Genomic DNA, 20,181 nt, shown 5'->3' with positions numbered 1-20,181 from the left:
AGACTTGGGGGCCAGAGGGTGGCACCCCATCACTCGGAAAACACTCCTAAAGGTCAACAAACAGACCTTGAACTATTTACAGGCTTTTCCTTTTTTGTCATTTTGTTATTATTGTTTTGTTTTCTTTTGTTGCTTTGTTTTGCTCTGTCTTGTTTTTTGTGCATATTATTACCCCTGCAGGTCTATCTAGATAAGACAGGCAGGATCAACAATCTGGAGGAGAAAACAACAGATTGAGGGGGGGGACACGGGAGACGGTGATGTGGGGGAAAGGAAAGGGGGTGTCAATCAACAGGAGAACAACAAGTGATCCAAATCAATTGCAAGGAGAGTATAGGATGCCTGGTAGGGCTTGAACAAAGGCAATGTAGCCAAGAAGAATTACTGAAACCCAAATGAAGGCCGAACATTACAGTGGGACAAGAGGAAAGTAAAAGGAAATAGAGGAAGGAACTAGAAGGCCAAGTACATTTACAGAGGTCTAAACACAGGCATGTGCATGCCAATATATTTACATATTATGATAGGGAAATAGATCTATGTGCATATAGTTATATGTTAAGTATTAAGGTAGCAGAAGGACATTGGGCCCCTACTCAAGTACTACCTCAACACAAGAACACTTTGTTCATCACTCCATGATGCTCACCTTCCCGATATGATCGCTGAAGACAAATGTGTGCATAAACAAATGTGGTGAAGAAAGTTGATGGTGCCCGGCTATCAAAAGATATAGTGTCTGGGGTCTTAAAGGCTTGAAGATAAACAAGCGGCCATCTAGCTGAGAAGCAACAAAGCCCACATGGAAGAAGCACATCAGCCTGTGTGATCACAAGGTGTTGATAGGCTCATGTATCAGGCATCAAAGAACAAAAAAATCATACCATTGTGAATGAGGGGGAGTGCAGAGTGGAGACTCAAAGCCCATCTGTAGGCAATTGTACCCCCTTATAGAAGGATCATGGGGAGGAGACGAACCAGTCAGGGTCAGTGATGAAAGATACAACTTTCCGCTAGTTCTTTAATGCTTTCTCCCCACTACCATCATGATCCCAATTCTACCTTACAAATCCGGATAGACCAGAGGATGTACACTGGTTCCGATAAGAACTGGAAACACAGGGAATCCATGGCAGATAAATCCCTCAGGACCAGTAAGAGAGAAGTGATACCAGGAGGGTAAGTTGGGATAGAAAGGGGGAACCGATCACAAGGACCTACATATAATCTCCTCCCTGGAGGATGGATGACAGAAAAGTGGGTGAAGGGAGATGTTGGACAGTGTAAGACATGAGAAAATAATAATGTATAAATTATCAAGGGTTCTTAAGGGAGGGGGTGAGAGGGAGGGGAAAATGAGCTGATACCAAGGGCTCAAGTAGAAAGAAAATGTTTTGAGAATGATGATGGCAACAAATGTACAAATGTGCTTGACACAATGGATGTATGTATGGATTGTGATGAGAGTTGTACGATTCCCCCAATAAAATGATTTAAAAAAGAACAGAAACGTCAATTAATATATCAAGCGGCCATCAAAATCATAGAAACGTCAATTAAATATATCAAAATGTGAGGCTATTGTTTTTGGCATATCTTCATGTAGGTTTGTGCACTTTTGAGATATTTCCATCGCTCTAATGAATTCTGTGCTCTTAGATTTACTCAAGTCAAAATGGCAACTTTGGCAACTACAAGAGACTTAAATCACGTTCCTTGAAATGCCTTTTCTGTCCTGGGAACAAAAGGAAGCCTGGCAGAGAGCACTGTAAAGTTCTTCATGGCAGATGTGGTTGTGCTAAAATGCTATCTTATTCAATCTCCCTTTTGAACCATTTTAAAGTTGTCTCACTTAAAAAAAAAAGTGGGTCTTGCTCCCTGGAGGAGGGACACACCCTCCATGACATTCCTGCTGAGAAGCCACATGGAGCTATGCTGATGGCAGCCAGAGCCCTGGTGCTGGAGGAGGCACGTGGAGACCCACGCCAGCACTGAGATGCTTCCACCGCCACTGGACCCACAAGACTTTCTACTCACTGGCCTGTGCTCTTCCTGCGTTTGGTGTCATTGCATGTGTTGTGTGAGTCTGGAGATGGATTTATAGACTGGTATTGGACATATAGGCTAATACTGGATTTATGGACGTGAGCTGCACTGGGCTGGGATGTTTTCTCAATATACAACTACTCTTTGATATAAAGCTCCTCTTACACATAAAAAAGAAAGTGAAGGAGAAATACGTGTGGACGAAGGCCCTGGTGAAGAACCCCTCCGACCACGGACCCGGTGTGATTAGCCTTGCTGTCGTGCAGAGTGCATTAGAAAGTGGACCAAGATCACTTGATCTCCCTTATGATTTATTTAAATTTGTCCTAGTTTTTAATATTTTCTGCTTTTTCTTGATTTAGGCTTTTATTTGATTTACTTTGGTATTGTTGTTAGTTTTTGTTTAAATGTTTTTCTGTATGTGAACTGCAGGACAGGTAAATCTACAGAGACAGTAACTGGATAACGGTTCCTTGAGGGCCTGGCAGGGGAGGTTGGGGTACACGGGGAGTTAACAACGAGGGTAAGGATGAAGAAAATGATCTAAAACTGGTTGGGGTGATGACTGTACAGTTCGTCTTGATGTGACTGAACTACTGAATTACATGGTACATCAATTGTATGCCAATAAAACTGGTGAAGAAAAAAGAATAGAAAGGAAAAACAATGCAAGTTTAAAATGTTAATAAGATTTTTGGAGGGAGGGGGGAGTGGGAAAGGAGGGGAAAATGAGGAGCTGATGCCAGGGGCTTACGTGGAGAGCTGATGTTTTGAGAATGATGAGGGCAACGAATGTACAAATGTGCTTTACACATGGATGGATGTATGGATTGTGATAGGAGTTGTATGAGCCCCTAATAAAACAATTAAAAAAAAAACAGAAAGGGAATAAAAAAGATTTAAAAAAATCGTTTACAAAAGCCTGAGGGGCTGTGAGGCGATGGGGTGAGGTAACCCAGCACACTTCTCCCGGGACAGCCCGGCTGCCCTTGAAGGGCGAGCAGGTGCCGCGCCGCGATGCAAACAGGCACAGCCCTCACGGGCCCTTCCTCACCGGGAGCACTCGGCTTTCTTTTCCTTCTTTTAACAGTCAGTCAGTTTTCTCAAAGCTTATTTATAATAAGCAATTATGATCATCCTGTCTCCTTTTTTCCATGCGCTCGTTTTAATTGGCCCACCGATCCTCTGGGAAACCACTGTGTTGGCTGACCATTTTCTGAGGGACCCTAGTGAGACCACGTCAAGTGTATTACTGAGAGGACTTGTCTGCGGGTCCCCACTGAGCGCAGAGACAAGTTCAAACAGGCTACTTTAGAACAAACCTGTGCAGGTATGAACTGAGACCACAGTAACAACACTTTCTGACTTCCCCTCCTGTTGGAAAAGAAACCAATGAAAGAAAACAGCCATGTCAGGAATTTAAAAGTGAGGGCATTCCTGGGACAATCGAGGAAGAAGAGCCATCGGCTGAGCCATCCCTGCCAGCAGTGGTGGAGGCAGCAGAATCCAGGCCACACTGAGACCAGCGGCTGAGCAGGCAGAGCAGAGACAGAGCGGAGGAGCAGCCTGAGACTAGGAGACGGTGGTGCAGAGCAGCTGGTCGGCTTCCTGGCCCAGGGAGGCAGAAGCCCAGGGACCACATGGAGGAGCAGCTGAGCACAGAGACAGACTCGACTGTTGGCTGAGGAGAGGCGCTGCTAAAGAGCAGTGACTGTATCCTTACTGTCTTCTCACCATGGCTTGTAGCAATCGCTAATTTCCCTAACAACCCCCTTTAATTATGGGGGGAAAGGAAGCAGCAAAATGTAAAAGTGAAAAAGAAAATAATAAAGATAAAAGTAAAATGAGATAAAACAAATAAAAATAATTAACAAAGCAACACCCGGTTCTTTAAAAAAGCTAATAAAACTGATAAACCTCTAGTAAAATTGTTCATGAAACCCCAAAACACCAATAGTCATTATCAAGAATGAAAAGAGGAGTCACTGTCTACATTGTAGAAGCTGAAAAAACAAAACAAAAAAGTGTCTAACTTGGAAAATTTAGGTGACATGGAAAACTCTGTAAAACAAGAGTCCAAAAGAACTGGCTGAATAGTTCTACAACCATTAAAACAACTTTCAGTAGAAAAAAAACTTTCCTTAATCAAAAAACAAAACTAAAACAGACAACAGGACAAAATAAAACCCCTGAAGGTCAAGGTGCAGCTGGTTTATACAATGCTTCTACCAAATTCTCAAGGAAGACAATCCACTCTAAAACAAAGTCTTCTGAGAAATGGAAAAGGAGACCATCCCCCAACTCATTTCATGACGCCAAGCCCAACGTGGGCATCTGGAGGAAGCAAAGTTGGAGGATGCTCTCATTTCTACACAGAGGAGGAGGCTGCAAGAAGTTTGTTGGAAAATGGAATTAAAGATAATGGGCTGGGGGAGATGTCGGATAGTGTAATATATGAAAAAATAATAATTTATGAATGATGAAGGGTTCATGGGGTAGGGGGGAGTGGGGAGGGAGGGGGAAAATGAGTAGCTGATATTAAGGGCTCAAGTAGAAGGCAAATGTTTTGAGAATGATGATGGCAACAAATGTATATATGTGCTTGACACAATGGATGGATGTATGGATTGTGATAAGAATTGTATGAGCCCCCAATAAAATGATTAAAAAAATGGGATTTTCCCCATGAACTTTTTGAAGCCTCTTAGCTGCAACTCAACAAAATGTTAGTCAACAATATAGTGAAGGCGACATGTCGAAAGGAGAACCAAAATTGTGATCACACTGGTCTTACCTCATGAATGTAAGTTAGACTGGACAATCAATATAATTTGGCATATTATGTAAGATTAAAGAAGAAAATGTGTAAGATAATGTCATGCGATGGGGAAAACATTTGATAAAATACCAATCAGCCTGGAACAGAGGGGCCATTGTAGTCAATAAAAGGCATGCAGAGAAAAGCTGCCTGTATCACACTTACTGGGGAGGTGTGAAAAGACCAAGAACAAGGCTGCCCTCTAAACACAAAACCCACACCCAAACCACCCCAACAGGCTTACTGTACTAGCAGAGGCTGGAGGACACCTTAAAGCGAAACTCACAAAACCCTGCTCCCAAGCCCTGTGCTCCTTTAAATGTCTCCTAAGGAGACCGACCAGTCAATGATCACGTTAACACAAAGATGAGAAAGTAAGGGGCCAGGAAAGGAGAAGATGGAAACCAGCCATCAACAAGGGAATCTGAGGATGTTCACACACTGGGAAGAACGGAACCAATGTCACGGAACAACTGGTGCCAACGCTGTTTGAACAGGACTCGAAACTGCTGTGCAAACCTTCGCCCAAACCACAACAGAAGCAAACGAAAGACCAGAAGAACAAGGATCTTCCGCTCCACACCACCCTGAGGCCCTCGCCAGCAGTAAGGTACGAAAAGAAGTCAAAGTAGAGGGACGGGAGGGGAAGGAGTCCAGCTGTCATGAATTTCAGATATGATTGAGTACTTAGCTAATCTGAAAGATGGTACAGATAAATTATTTAAATCAATAAAAGGTTTAGCAAGGTTGCTAGATACAAAGTCAATATTTAAAAATCAGTTGTATTAACAACGAGCACAAGAAGGAAGAAAATGTTCTAGAACTGATTGTACCCCTTTTGAAACATGACTGAACTACTGCAGTGTATAACATGTGAATTACAGGTCAATAAAATCATTAAAAATCAACGGTATTACTTAGCATCAACAAGAGAAATATAATAAAAAAGAAATTCTTCAACAGTATAAAAAATTTCATCCCACTGCCACTGAGTCAATTTTAACTCAGTGCCCTACAGGAGAGAGTGGAAGTGCCTTGTTCGAGTTTCCAAAGCTGTAAACCGTTACAGGAGCAGAAAGCCCCATCTTTCTCCCAAGAAGCGACTAGTGGGTTAGAACTACTAACCTTGTGGTCAGCCCTGATTAGCCCACGGTGCCACCAGGCATCTCTGTGAGCAACATCATGGTATACAGAAAAAGGACAGACACGTCAAGGGTTTCATTCTGCTTGAAGCCACAATCAATGCTCATGGAAGCAACGGTGAAGAAGTCAAATGACTTTTTCACCGGGTCAATCTGTTGCACAAAGACCTCTTTCAAAGTGTTTTAAAGAGCAAGAGATGTAGTCACCTTGACAATCAAGGTATTTTCTATCACCTTATATAAATGCAAAAGCGGGGCAGTGAATAAGGAAGACCAAAGAATTGGTGCCTTTCAATTGTGACATTAGTGGAGACTCGTGACTATGCCATGGGCTACCAGAGAACCAACAAGCCTCTTTTAGAAGTACAGTCAGCATGCTTCTTAGAAATACTGATGGCAGGTCTGGGGAAGGGGTGGCAGGAGCTTTGGGGCGCAGTCCCTGAAACAACTCAAGAAGCAGACCGCAGAAATGGGCGAGGAGCGAAGGGTTTCCAGCAGAAACAGAAGGAGAGCAGAAGATGCCCGAGGAGGTCAGAGTGAAGGCCATGGGGAAGGCCCCGGCCACAGGGAATGAAGACACTTGGCCCAAAGTCAGCTGTTCTTAGTGACTGAGGCCATGGAGACCCCTGATGCCGTCCATTCCTGTGAAAACATATGTATTCCCTGATATAACATCTGTTGCCGCCTGTAGTTAGAATGCAATGTTGTCTTGTTAAATAAATAAATAAATAAATAAAGAAGTAATGATGGCAAGGCTGTCTCACATACTTTGGACATGTTACCAGGAGAGAAGATTAGTAGCGTAGTGAAACAGAGGAAGCCCCTCAACAAGATGGACTGACCCAGTCACTGTAAACATGGGCTCAGCAGACGATGGTGAGGATGGTGCTGGCCGGGCCACGCTTCATTCTGCACAGAGGCCGCTATGCGTGGGAACAGACTCAACTGCACGCAACAACAGGACTAAACCAGGGGAATGAAAGATCTAGAGATGAGGGGCTCAGAAAAGTTGGTGGAAAGTGAAATGAATAGACAATGGAATTTCCCCATATACTTTTTGAAGCCCCTTTATATGTGATATCAAGAGATAAAATTATAAAACTTTATTAAGAGATATTACAGAAGACCTAATGAAGACAATAGAACCCGGATGTAACATTCATAGTTAGAAGTCTCAATTTGGTAAATAAGTCTATTACCCAAAAAAAGTATTTAAAGAATCAGTATAAATACAACAAAAATCTCAACAGAATTCTTGATTTGGTTGAATGATATATGTTAGCATGTACGCAAGACCAGCCAAAATGCTTTTGAAGATGAGAAAAAATAAAACAAAACAAAAAAAACACCCAAATTCAAAAACCAAACTCATCGTCATCGAGTCGGCTCAAAATGACCCTATGGGACAGGGTAAACTGCCCCTGTGAACTTCCAAGACTGTAACTCTTTATGGAGAGTAACGGGCCCTTTCTTTCTCCCAAAGAGCGATTTAGAAGTGCCGACCTTGCAGCGTGCACCCCAGTGCATAACCACTATGCCACCTGGGCTCCTTCCAAACCCAAGCAAGCGATCTGGTTCTCCAGCTTCTCAGGACTACTGTCAGATGACTCAACCCCTACATGCAAATGTGAAATGATAAAGCGTCGGAAGCTCTATGAGAAGGATCTCTTTATGACCCTGGTCTAGGCAAGAAACACCTTAAAAGTAAACAAGGAAAACAGTGAGATCTGAATACCTTAAAATTACGAGCTGACATTCATAAAACACACGACATACAAGAATAAACTCACAGCATCATTATTCAAGTACCCCCAAGCTGGAAAAACCCAAGCAGTCATCTGTAACAGAATGGGCAACCACACAATGATTTATTCATACCTTGTAATTTTCAGTAACAATAACGGACAAACTAAAACTTGACATCACGACATGGATGAGTGTCTCAAACACAATCTCAAAAGACACCAGACTCACAAGATAAATACTGTATGAGTCCATGTGTGTGAAATTAAAAACCAGCACAAACTAACCTTCAGTGTTAGGAAATGGGGCAGTGTTTCCCTTTGGGCAGGGGGGAAGTGTTTGGGAGGGAAATCAAAGGGGGCCTTCCAGGAATGTGATAACATTTCATAACTTGATCATGTGATGCTAATGTGCACTTTATGGTAATTCACCGGGCTCCACATTTCTGATTTGCGTATTTTCCTACATGTATTTTTTACTTGAATAAATAATTTTTAAAAGGGGGATGTTAGCATAGGAGTTTAAAAAACAAGCTACAGAATGGGTGACGATATCTGACACCTGTGTAAATGATACGACTAGAGGCATGCGGTGGGGGAGCGGGGAACTAGCACCTGGGCATCAACAGCAAAACACAGAGAGGAAACGCCAAAAAATGCCCAGTCTCCTTAGAGGTAGGGAAATGCGATGCAAAGGCCGGGTCTCAATGAGCCCGCCTTCTCTACTCACTCCCTCTAGGCGCTGGAGGAAATGCCAATGGCTGCTGCCACTCTGGAAGGCCCAGAGCCTAGGAAAGCTGAGCTGTACTGTCTAGCTTTCAGCAACCTCACAGCTAGGTCCCCGGGAACAGCAGTTCTCAGATTTTCTGGTTCCAGGACAATGCATGCCCTTACAGATTGTTGAAGACCTTTGTTGATGTGGGTAATAACTGTTGGTATTTACTGTATGACGAATGAAATGGAAAAACTTAAAAATAGTCAAGTCCACACGAACTCCTAAAAATATGCACACATGTATTTTTTTTAATAAATGAAAAATAACTGAAAATTCTGTGGTAGTTATATAATCATTTGTCAATTTGAGGATTAAGAGTGTAGGGGTGGAGTCTATGCTGTCAATCGGGAGATAGCCAATGAGGCTTCTGTGGGGGCATGGCCTTCTCCTGAGAATTCTGGGAACTGGGGTATTTCCACTTTGGAGGTGGGAGACAGTCACACACACAGCTCACTCCCTTGGAGACACTCTACTGATGACACATGGCACTACGGTGATAGACCCCATGCCCTGGGAACTGGAGGAGCCACGTGGAGATCCCTGCTTGTGCTGAGATGCTTACACCACTGGATCCAAAGACTTTCTACTCACTGGCCTGTGATCGTCCCGCCCTTGGTGTCATGGCATATGCTTCGTGAGTCTGAAGAGGACTTTGTAGATTGGTATCGGACATATGGGCTAATATCGAACTCATGGCCTTGGACTCAATGGAGTGGGATGCTTTCTCAATATCCAATTGCTTTTGTATATAAAACTCTCTCTGATACACCTGAGTTTCTATGGATTTGTTTTCTCTAGTCTACCCGGACTAACGTAAATTCCCAAAGCAAATCCATTTGGCGAGCAGCACTGTTGGACATTCCTAGTCAATCTCTTTACTGTCCAGTTTCATATGAAAGACAGGTGGATTCTCCTATCTGCTCTGACATGCAGGGTGTGCCGAGTTCTTGCTCTAGCCTCACAGGCACAAAGCTGGAGGAGGGAGGGAGGGATATTCTATAAGATTTGAAAAAATAGCTGGGGGTATCCATCTTTTATGCCTTCCCAGAACTTGTCAAGTGGTAGTTTTCTTGATGGTTGGCTTTTATATGGAAGCAGAATCCGATCAATGAACCTTTCATATTTTGTTAAATGGAAATTCATCAATCATGCTGCACTCTGAATAATGCTTTTTGGCCTGCATGATTCTGTAATACACACACTGGTCATTTAGACAATCTCGGTTCACTGATCCCTCTCATTTTTCTCTATCACACAAACAATTCCCATGACAACCCCGAGGCAAGACAATCAGAGTTTTGCGTAGCTGCCCAGCTCACGATGGCTGATACACATTTCTCAAAATTCTAATTTTCTTGCAAGTCTGAATTTGATCACCGACAACAAATGCCTTCATGTGTTTTCCTGGAAGTGCCAGGCTGTCTACTCATTTCTGAGAAAACGTCTGTCAAATAGTCTGATGCCCAACTCCTGCCTTAAAGAATTTCACAAAGAAAGAAAACATCCCAGCCCAGTCCAGATCAAGTCCAAAAAAAAAAAGAATTTCACCCAGGTCCCTGTCCAGGAGCTGCCTTTGTGCTTCACCACGCCCACATGCTCGGGCCCCTGGCTGTCTGCACACAACACAGGCCAAGCCCCAGAGGGTCCAGCTTTAGACCAAAGAAAGCTCTCTTCATGGTTAGAAGCAGACTTTGAAGAGAACTTCATGCTGCTTCTGCTTGTCTGCTTTTACCACACGTGCTTAGGGGTGAAGACCGTGAGGAAGGGGCCTCTGGGAGCCCCTCAGAGGTCTGTGAACCACCTTCTGAAAAAGTCTTGCTGCCCTGAAAGAAGTGCATTCTTGGGTACACTAACGCACTGTGGGGAACGACTGACTGTGGCTCTTCCAGCCGTCTTTGCTACGCCGTCAAGCCCAATGGCCTTCTTTTCCCTCATGGGTCTGGGGAAGACGGTAGGGGAAGCTTGTGGTTGGATTCTGAGGCAGCGGTAAGTGATTACCAAAGTTAATTGCGATTGCCAGCCTGTCGAGTATAAATCAGCCAAGTATCTCAGAAGCAGGAGAGACTCTCACTACTCGCGAGAGAAAAGCCAGGAGTAGAGAGCATCATCTAGACCCCACGATTCCTGCACATTGAACCTCACTGGTCTAGGAGCCAGCCTTGATCACGGAGGAGTGGCAGAGGAGCCAGAGCAGAGCAGGAGAGAGCAGGGGACTCCCCAGGCCACAGAGCCGAGTGTCTGCAGGCTTGAAGAGTGGGGCACCTCTGGGCACTTAAACCGGAGCAGCTGAAGGTGCTGAGTCACATTGCTGGAGCTGACTGAGTGCCTTCAGCTTGAGGCTCACGGTGGAATGGCATGCCCGCTGAGCCTTTATTGGCAGCCCTACCAAGGCTTTGTAAAATTGGACACGCAGAGCAGAAGCCGGCAGGGAGGCTGAGGGCCAAAGACAGAGCGGCCTGCCTGTAGCACAGCAGAGACTATCCTCACTGAACAACTGTATCCTGAGAATTGTAACCCGTTATCGTCCCCACTAAAGCCCCTAATCGCGAGCACTGTTGGTGAGTTCTATGTGGCCCCTGCCATGAGTGATTGAATGCAGCTGCTGGAGAAAGAGCAATAAAAGCAGAAAGCGCTGTGGGAGACGGAACAACTAGGATACTGCCCGGAGAAGCCCCAAAGCCACCAGAGAATGACGACATGGTAAAGTAAAAAATAAATACCACACAGCCAAGAAAGCCAGGCAGTGAGCGCTACAGGCACCTGGTGCTCCTACACTGAGCCACTTACCACTGGGGAAACTTGATTTATCGTTACGTGTGCATCTGGAAGAGCATTCATTTGTACTGGTGATTTTGTAAGCATATTTGCCTTGTAATGTCCCCTAGAGGATAAATACACACAACTCTCAAGAGTATGCACTATTACTAAAAGCAGCTGATGAAGTCTCCATGGAAGATGATTTTCCTTCTTTCCACTAGTGCTGTTTTCTTCCTGACATTTTTCAAGCCTCAGTCTCCATCATTCTCTCCTTCCTCTTCATTTCCTAGTGATGTCTCACAGGTTTGCCCTTGGCCTTCAAACCTCCTTCCTCCCTTCCTACAGGGTACATGCCAAACCTCACCCATCCTCTCAAGACTATCCATTCACTAAAGACTCACAAATGTCTACTCTCGGGAATAACAAGTGATCCAAAATCAGTAGTGAGGAGAGTATAGGAAGCCAGGTAGGGCTTGATCAAGGGCAATGTAACTGAGAGGAATTACTGAAACCCAAATGAAGGCTGAGCATGAGAGTGGGACAAGAGGAAAGTAAAAGGAAATAGAGGAAAGAACTAGGAGGCAACGGGCATTTATACAAGTCTAAATACAGGCATGTATTTTTATATGATGTAAATATGTTTATATATGATGGGGAAATAGATCTATGTGCATATATGTACAGGTTCAGTATTAAGGTAGCAGATGGACATTAGGCCTCTACTCAAGTACTCCCTCAATGCAAGAATACTTTGTTCTATTAAACTGGCATTCCATGATGCTCACCTTTCCTACACGATCGCTGAAGACAAAATGGGTGCATAAGTAAATGTGGTGAAGAAAGCTGATGGTGCCCGGCTATCAAAAGATATAGTGTCTGACGTCTTAAAGGCTTGAAGATAAACAGGCGACCATCTAGCTGAGAAGCAACAAAGCCCACATGGAAGAAACACACCAACCTGTGTGATCACGAGGTGTCGCTGGGATCAGGTATCAGGCATCAAAGAACAAAAAATCATATTGTGAATGAGGGGGAGTGCAGATTGGGGACCCAAAGGCCATCTGTAGGCAACTGGACACCCCTTACAGAAGGGTCGTGGGGAGGAGACAAGCCAGTCAGGGTGCAGTATAGCAACAATGAAAACATACAACTTTCCTCTAGCTCTTAAATGCTCCCTCCCCCGACTACCAAGATCCCAATTCTACCTTACAAATCCAGCAAGACCAGAACATGTACACTTGTACAGATAAGAAACTGGAAACAGAGAATCCAGGACGGATGAACCTCTCAGGACCAGTGGTGAGAGTAGCGATACCAGGAGGGTAAAGAGAAGGTGGGGTAGAAAGGGGGACCCGAGCACAAGGATCTACATCTAACCCTCTCCCTGGGAGACGTTGGACAGTGTAATACATGACAAAATAATAATAATTTATAAATTATCAAGGGTTCGTGGGGGGGGGGTGTGGTGAGGGAGGAGAAAAAGGAGGAGCTGATACCAAGGCCTCAAGTAGAAAGAAAATGTTTTGAGAATGATGATGGCAACATATGTACAAATGTGCTTGACACAATGGATGTATGTATGGATTGTGATAGGAGTTGGATGAGCCCCCAATGAAATGATTTTTAAAAGGAAAAATAAAGTCTACTCTCAGCCCACCTGTCTAAAGATGTGAAGTCCTCAATCCAGTTGCTGGATAGGTATTTCCTTTTAGCTTTTCTGTACCCACTGCCATCGAGTGGATTCTGACTCAGCGGCCCCACTGCCATCGACTGGATTCTGACTCAGCGGCCCCACTGCCATCGACTGGATTCTGACTCAGCGGCCCCACTGCCATCGACTGGATTCTGACTCAGCGGCCCTACACGGCAGAGCACAACTGCCCCCTATGCTTTTCAAGCTTCTCAATCTCTCAGGGAGTGTCACAGAGACATGTAATAGAGCTTTGCGGACTAAAACGGAAAGACTGAATTGAACTCAGTTCCTGCTGAATTAGACTGGGTTGGGTGGTTTTGGTTTCCTGATGCAGGAATGTTTGTTTCCCCTGATAAAGCACTGGTGATCCAGGTATGTCGATTGCTAGGAGTCAGGAGACTTGAGAAGCCATTTCCCTGGCTGGTTAAGTTAGGAGATGAAGAAAATACACTGTAAGAAAGAAAATCCCTGGGGCGGGAACAGGTGGGAGACAAAGAAAAAACAAAAATCTACACATATCGGGAGGGTTTCATAGGCCATTATTGTCGATTGCATTTCTTGAAGTAGGCTGTGTAAATATATATTATAGGATGTTTAAAATGTAAATAAATAAATCCTTCTGGATTCCTTGTCCCTCCAACCTAAATAGTGGTTTAAGTTGCTTTAAAAAAGAGGAGGAACAGTAAAATTGAAATGGACTTTACGTGACAAGTTCATCTCAAACAACAAAAGAATCTCAAACAACGAAAGAGAAAACCCTGGCACAGTTGTCTTTGTAGAAAGTAGGCCACAAATATTCTTTATGACAAAGATGCAATAAGGGACCTGCTTCACACACAGCCTAAGCGAATACAAGGTGTTGAATGGACCAGGTAGCAGACACCAAGGAATAAAAATCATCATTGTGTGATCACCTTCCTCACATAAACGCTGAAGACGAATGTGTGCATAAACCAAGTGTGGTGAAGAAGGCTGATGGTGCCCGGCTACTGAGATATATAGCGTCTGGGGACTTAAAGGCTTGAAAGTAAACAAGTGGCCATCTAGCCCAGAAGCAACAAAGCCCACACGGAAGCAGTACACCAACATGGGTGATCGTGAAGGGCAGAGGAGACCAGTTCTCAAACAACAAAGACAGGGGGGTAAAAAATCACATCACCGTGAATGAGGGGGAGTGCATGATGGGGACCCAATGCCCATCTGTAGACAGCTGGACATCCCTTGCAGAGGGGTCGTGGGGAGGAGATGAGTCATTCAGGGTTCAGTGTAGCAACAATGAAACTTAAAACCTTCCCCTAGTTCCTGAACGCTTCCTCCCCTCCCAATTATCATTACCCCAATTCTACCCTGGGGACCTGGTTAGACCAGAGGATGCACAGCGGTGCAGTAGGGATCTGGAAACACAGGGAATCTAGGACAGACGAACCCCTCAACACCCGCGGTAGGAGTGGTGACACCAGGAGGGAAGGGGGTGTAGAAAGGGAGAACCGATCTTGGAGATCTATGTGTGGCCTCCTCTCTGGGGGATGGGCAATGGGAAGGTGGGTAAGGGGAGATGCCGGGCAGTGTAAGATAAGATAAAATAATAATTTATAAACTATTAAGGGAGCCGGGAGGGATGGGGAGGTAAAAAAAGGAAAACGAGCTGATTCCAGGAACCCAAGTGGAAGGCGAATTTTGAGAATGACGAGGGCAACGAATGTATAAGGGTGCTTTACTCAATTGATGTATGTATGGATTGTGATAAGAGTTGTATGAGCCCCAATAAAATGATTTATTAAATTAAAAAGGGGGGGGCTGCTTCAAAGGGTCTTGAAGCTAGTTTTATCTGGATTTTCCAACCATGCCATCTTGGGACCCAGGTGAATCTGCACCCATTCTTGAGACAGCTGGGGAAGGCTGTGCAAACTCCGCCAGCCATGTTTTATGACCCCACCTGAGAGCTACGAAACTATGCTTGAGCTCTGTTGTGATTAATTCCTGGCATCCAAGTCATATAACGCTTTATATCCATCCAGTCAACCAAGAGACATCCACTCCCTATTCCGAATTCATCCTACTTGTAACTACAATACAAAATTAACCTAACAAATAATTATAAGTTCTTTGTTTTCTAAACTATGAGGGGACTTCAAAAAGTCCCTGGAAAGTCTCAAGATGACGGAATGTCCACTATCTTTTGGAGGCCCTCTTGTGTGTGCTTGGTGTGAGGACGTTTAGTTCTACTTGTGTAGGCTGGGGCCTGCCCGCAGCTGGGTGGAATCGTTGTTCTTCCTCTGCGTAGGTTCTCTTAAATTCAGTTTCCAGGAAGGGCGTGGGTTAATCTCTACAACTGGAAGCAGACTGACACGGTGTCTTCCTCGAGAGTTGCTGGTGGCTGCCAACTGTTGGCCTTCTGCTGACCCGTCCACCACTGAACCACTGTGCGCCCCAAGCTCCTAAGACTTCCTGTTAAAACCAAACTCATGACAGGATCAGTGCTGACTCGGCACAGCCGTACGGCCTCTCCAAGGCTGCCGCCTCTCCGGAAGCAGACTGCCACAGCTTTCGTTTGTGCGATGACTCGGGGGGAGAGGGGTTTTGAACAGCCAACCTCTCAGTCTGCAGCTGAACACCTGACACTGTGCCACGTGAGCTCCTGTAAGACTTCCTAGAGCAGCGGTTCTACACCTTCCTCATGCCACACCCTTTCACACAGCTCCTCATGCTGGGGTGACCCCAACCATTACATTATTTTCGTTGCTACTTCATCAGTCATTTTGCTACTGTGATGAATCGGGCGACCCCTGTACAAGGGGTCGAGACCAACAGGTTGAGAACCGCTATCCGAGAGGCATTGCTAATTCAGTAGGTTGAAGTTACTGCCTTCTTGCTAAGCCTGCTCCTCTGTCTTCTATCCACTTTCCACATCCCCAGTTCTGCCCCACGGAACAAACACCCTGTCCCGTTCTCCGAGTCTCAGGGGTCTCCGTCCCGTCGCCGTGCTCACACGGCACTCTGGGCTCTCCCTGTCTCCAAGTGAGCAAAGGTCAGCGTGATGGAAACGGCTAGGCAATACCGCCATGGGCCTTTTGTTTGCAAAAGCTCTGCAGCCTTTCCCTCTGTGGGCACATGCATTCGTGTTAAAAAGCAGAGACCAGGTGTACATGCACATCCACTTTGGTTCCTGCTTGCTCTTTAGTGTCATGAGAATACCCCTCGCCATTTCGTTGTCTTCAGACTGCCCCTGTAAGTGGCGACTTAACCGAGTCTGCGCGGGCTTGCTGATATTTACCCTATTGCTAGATATTTCTAGTTCCCTCTAATTTTTGCTGTATGGATGATCCGTAACATCTTGGTAGGAAAATCCCCACCTGAGTTCCTAGTCCCGTAGGGCATACGGTATCTACAGAGTCAGCTCACCTCCCTCAAGTGTCAGCTTAAATGAGGCTCTTCTCGGCCACACTGTCTTACGATGCCCCCCGGACCCAGCATTGTGCCCCAGTCTTGCTGTGGCTTCCTTTCCCTCCTCTGCACGAGTCCCTGTCGTAGCTGCCATGACCGAGCACGTGCAGCTAATTGCCTGTCTTCCAATGAGGCTCTAGGGTGGCCATTCTGCTGCTGTGGCTTTTCATTGCGTGGCACATAAGGGGCATTCAGGAGGACCCTCTGCTGAAGCCATGTAGGCAATTGATACAATATCACCAACTGCTTTCTGCAAGCTTACTTCCCACCAGCAGGGTGGGAAAGTGCCTGTTCCGTCACTCTCAAGACTACGAGTTCTAGTTTGAAAAATCTGTTCACTTGAGGGGCGAAAGAATTGTTAAGTCTGAATTTAACAGGAAATTTGAGTACCAGTCTCAGTAAATTTATCAGTGAGTCCAATTTTTAAAAGCCTCAGTAGTTTATTAGAATCTGTTCTCAGAATTCTGTTCATAGTCTATCAAGAAGTTTTGTGTCGAGATTCTGGATCACAAAGAGCTCCCCAGGAATGGAAAATTATGAATCTCTTTCATATGTATTGCAAATCATTTAAAATTTTAAATGTATAGTTATATTAAGATTTTCTAGCAAGATTTCCCCCCCACTGTTCTTAATCCTTTCCCAGGTTAAAATTTGAGTTACCTGTAATCTTCAATCTCTGAATTAGTTTCATTTCTTTAGTTTCTTTTTATTAACTTTTACAATTTAACTCGTAAGCAACACAGTACCAAGTCAGACGAAAAAACAAAACTAAAAGCTCATGACAAGTTTTTATATATGGAAAGAACATTAATAGCTAATTTCTCCTTCCCCTCACCTGCTGTGTCCAATCTTGCTGTGCTTGTGTTTCTCTGGAGGCTGGAGAAGGAAACGGGCGGGAAGTCCTGAGACCTGGCTCTCACGTACCTGGATTACGTCGGCAGGCTTGTTGACGTGCTCTTTGAAGATCAACATGGTGGGGGTGTGGACATTGACGTTGTACCGCCTTGTCATCTCCTCGGCCCCTCTCAAAGCGACACAGACATAGCCAAATGACAAATAGTCTTTGTATGCAAAAGCAATCAACTGTTAGGGCAAAACAGAGGGGAAGAAAATGATATTGGTCACGCCGTGCTTCAAGGACCACTCAGGTGTGATGTTTTTACGTCAGTGGGGGGGAGATAGATGCTATCTTCCTTAGCAAAACTAGGTCTTCGGCAGGAGCCTGGATGGGTGGGTATGTGAGAAGGATGTGGCAGTCTGCTTCTTGTTTTATAGGCCCACTAAGAATCAGAATCAACTCAGTGGTAGTGGGTTTGGGTTTTAAGTCTTCTATACGTTGTCCAAGGTATTCTGCAGTGTTTTCTCCACGAAATTATACCGACAAAGGTAAACACAAGTAATCCTCCTTGTCACAGACAAAGCAAGAGTACTCATTGGGAATCAGGGCAGCTGTGGAATTACCAGCTCCCAGTTACAGTCCTCGAGGAGACGGGCTGGCACAGTGGCTGCCATGGTGGGCTCGAGCCCAGGAACCTCGGTGAGGCTGGCGCAGGACCGGGCTGTTCTGCGCAGGGTCACTGTGAGCCAGAACCAACTTGACAGCACCGAGCACCACCAATTCCCTGGCAGCGGCCATGCTGAGGGTTACACAGGACACTGCCCTTCCCTACCTCATGCTACAGTGGCAATGACAGGCGACAAGTATGAGGGCAGATTTTGGAGCAGACAGGCTTTGATGAGGCTGCATTTCCCCACACTGCCACGAGGCCATGGGTAAATCACAACAATCCCTCACCACCTCGGTCCCTTTGTCTAAAATATAAGGAGAATACACCTAGCCTTGGGTTCTTCCGAGGATTTAATGGGAATATGTTTGTGAATGCACTAGGACCTTAACAAGCCACTCAATGCCTGGTCTTCAAACAGCTCATGTCGGACATGTCTATTACTTACAAGAAAGGGAAAGTCAGGCTATGAGATTCTTCCCAGGCCATCAACCCCACACCGCCCCGGCAGCCGCAGTACCTTGTAGAGCAGCGGTGCCCCGGGCGCTTGGTCAAACAGAAGGACGTGAGGCTTATTCTCTTGCTCCCAGCCGGAGAGGAATCGGACATAATTTTTATTTGTAACCTGAAGTTGATAAAAGAATATTAGTTTTCATTTTTCATTCTGAATAACTGCATTCTAACTAATCTCCGTGTCTTCCTTTGACTGGGAACAGAGCCACTCAGTCCACCTTGTCATTTGCTCTCCTCTAAAAGGCTGACGTCACCCCCCTCTCCGAAAGGCCCACAGCCACAGGAAAGACAAACAGAACCCAGTTTCCTAAGTCAGTCCTTGCTCAATCAGACTCCAGATCTGAATCTACTCATCTGCAGCGAGAGTGCGAGGCTTCTCTTTCTAAGCGGTTTATATACAAGTAAGGCAGCCCTACCTGTGTCGATATTAATTTCACTGACTGCCATGTGAATTATCACTTTTGTGTTTCCCTGGGTATGTCCTAATAATCGCAAGAGGAAAACTTAAAAAAATGAGTAAATTTTGCACACAGCAATTTTTCATAAAGAAAAACACATCGCTTCCAAGTCAACCCTGACTCACAGCGACGCTGACGGGCTGAGTGGAACTGTCCCACAAGGCTCCTAAGGCTGTGAGTTTTAGGGAGCAGAGTGGCCCCTATTTCTCCTGTGGAGTGGTTGGTGGGTTTGAACTGCTCACCTTTCCGTTAGCAGCCAGACACTCGAACCACTGCACCGCCAGGGCACATCAGATATTTTCAAAGGAGTTTTAAAACATTCATCTTTCCACACTGTTTGCAGAATGACTGCTATAAAGCCCAAGTCCGGACACATCACTCTTCTAACTTCACCCGACTGGCTCCCCAGCTCCTGCATGCCAAGGCACACACGACTGAAAGGGGAACAGCTGCCCGTTGACCCCCATTTTTATCGCATTCTGAGCAACTGCTTCCTACACGGCAGGCTCTTTCATGTCTCCAGGCCTCTGTCTGCCCGTACCTCTGCTGCTGCCTCTCTCTCCTTACCTAGCCAATTTCAGCCAGGAAGCCTTTCCCAGCTCTCGAGAGAGAGCTCCCCAAACCTAGGGTGGAAAGACTCACCCACCAGGCTGGGAGATCCCCGAGAAGTGGAGCCTGGCTCAGAACCGATACATTACCACCGGCAGGCTGAGCTGTCAGCACTTTAGGAACCTACTTTCTTTCCGGGGAATCATCATCAAATATTTCTTCTGTGGGTAATGACCCAGGACAAGGGCAGGCTTTGACCCTTGACCTCAGATACAGGATGAAAACAAGAGGCCTTCAAGCTATAAGCATTTTAAGTTCATGTGTGTTCTTAGTGTCTGGCCCCTTTAGCTCAACCTTGTGAATGAACGCACTCATACCATTGCCCGCACCATCTGATCAGTCTCTGATTGAATGGAATGTGGCGTTTCTGGACCTGACCAGTAAACAGACAACCAAATGGTATCCGCTTGTCAAAACCCAACAGACTACACCCACCCCCACCCCCACCCCCACCCCGCCCAGGAGGAAGCCATAATGTGCACCGTGGGCTTTAGTTAATGTCTCCACCCTGGCTCTCAATCTGAACCACTGTGTGGTCACACTCATGTAAGATGTGGATCCAGGGAACTTGGCAGGTCGGGGAGTTTTCTCGCACCTACCACAATGTGTTTCTAAACCTAAAACCACTCTGAAAAATGAAAGATTCTACAAATAGGTTATTTCTTGAAATCTATTGTTT

General features: G+C 45.4%; 1 protein-coding gene across 3 annotated transcripts in view; it reads right to left on the bottom strand.

The window, feature by feature from the left end:
* DNAJC16 (DnaJ heat shock protein family (Hsp40) member C16) overlaps positions 1-20,181 on the bottom strand; it is a 54,600-nt gene that overhangs the window by 13,459 nt on the left and 20,960 nt on the right. For all 3 annotated transcript variants that reach the window (XR_012784724.1, XM_075550940.1, XM_075550939.1), the window contains exons 6-7: positions 18,443-18,547; positions 17,342-17,500 (exon numbers count right to left, since the gene is read on the bottom strand). Coding sequence is in view for 2 of the 3 variants with exons in the window: in XM_075550940.1 (XP_075407055.1) it covers positions 17,342-17,500; positions 18,443-18,547 (264 nt within the window). In the remaining variant the exon portion in view is untranslated. The remainder of the gene's footprint in view (positions 1-17,341; positions 17,501-18,442; positions 18,548-20,181) is intronic.

This window comes from Tenrec ecaudatus, chromosome 1 (assembly GCF_050624435.1).
Source record: "Tenrec ecaudatus isolate mTenEca1 chromosome 1, mTenEca1.hap1, whole genome shotgun sequence".
Taxonomy (NCBI): domain Eukaryota; kingdom Metazoa; phylum Chordata; class Mammalia; order Afrosoricida; family Tenrecidae; genus Tenrec; species Tenrec ecaudatus.
The sequence above is the reverse complement of the archived record's forward strand: the minus strand, read 5'-3'. Positions and strand labels throughout refer to the sequence as shown.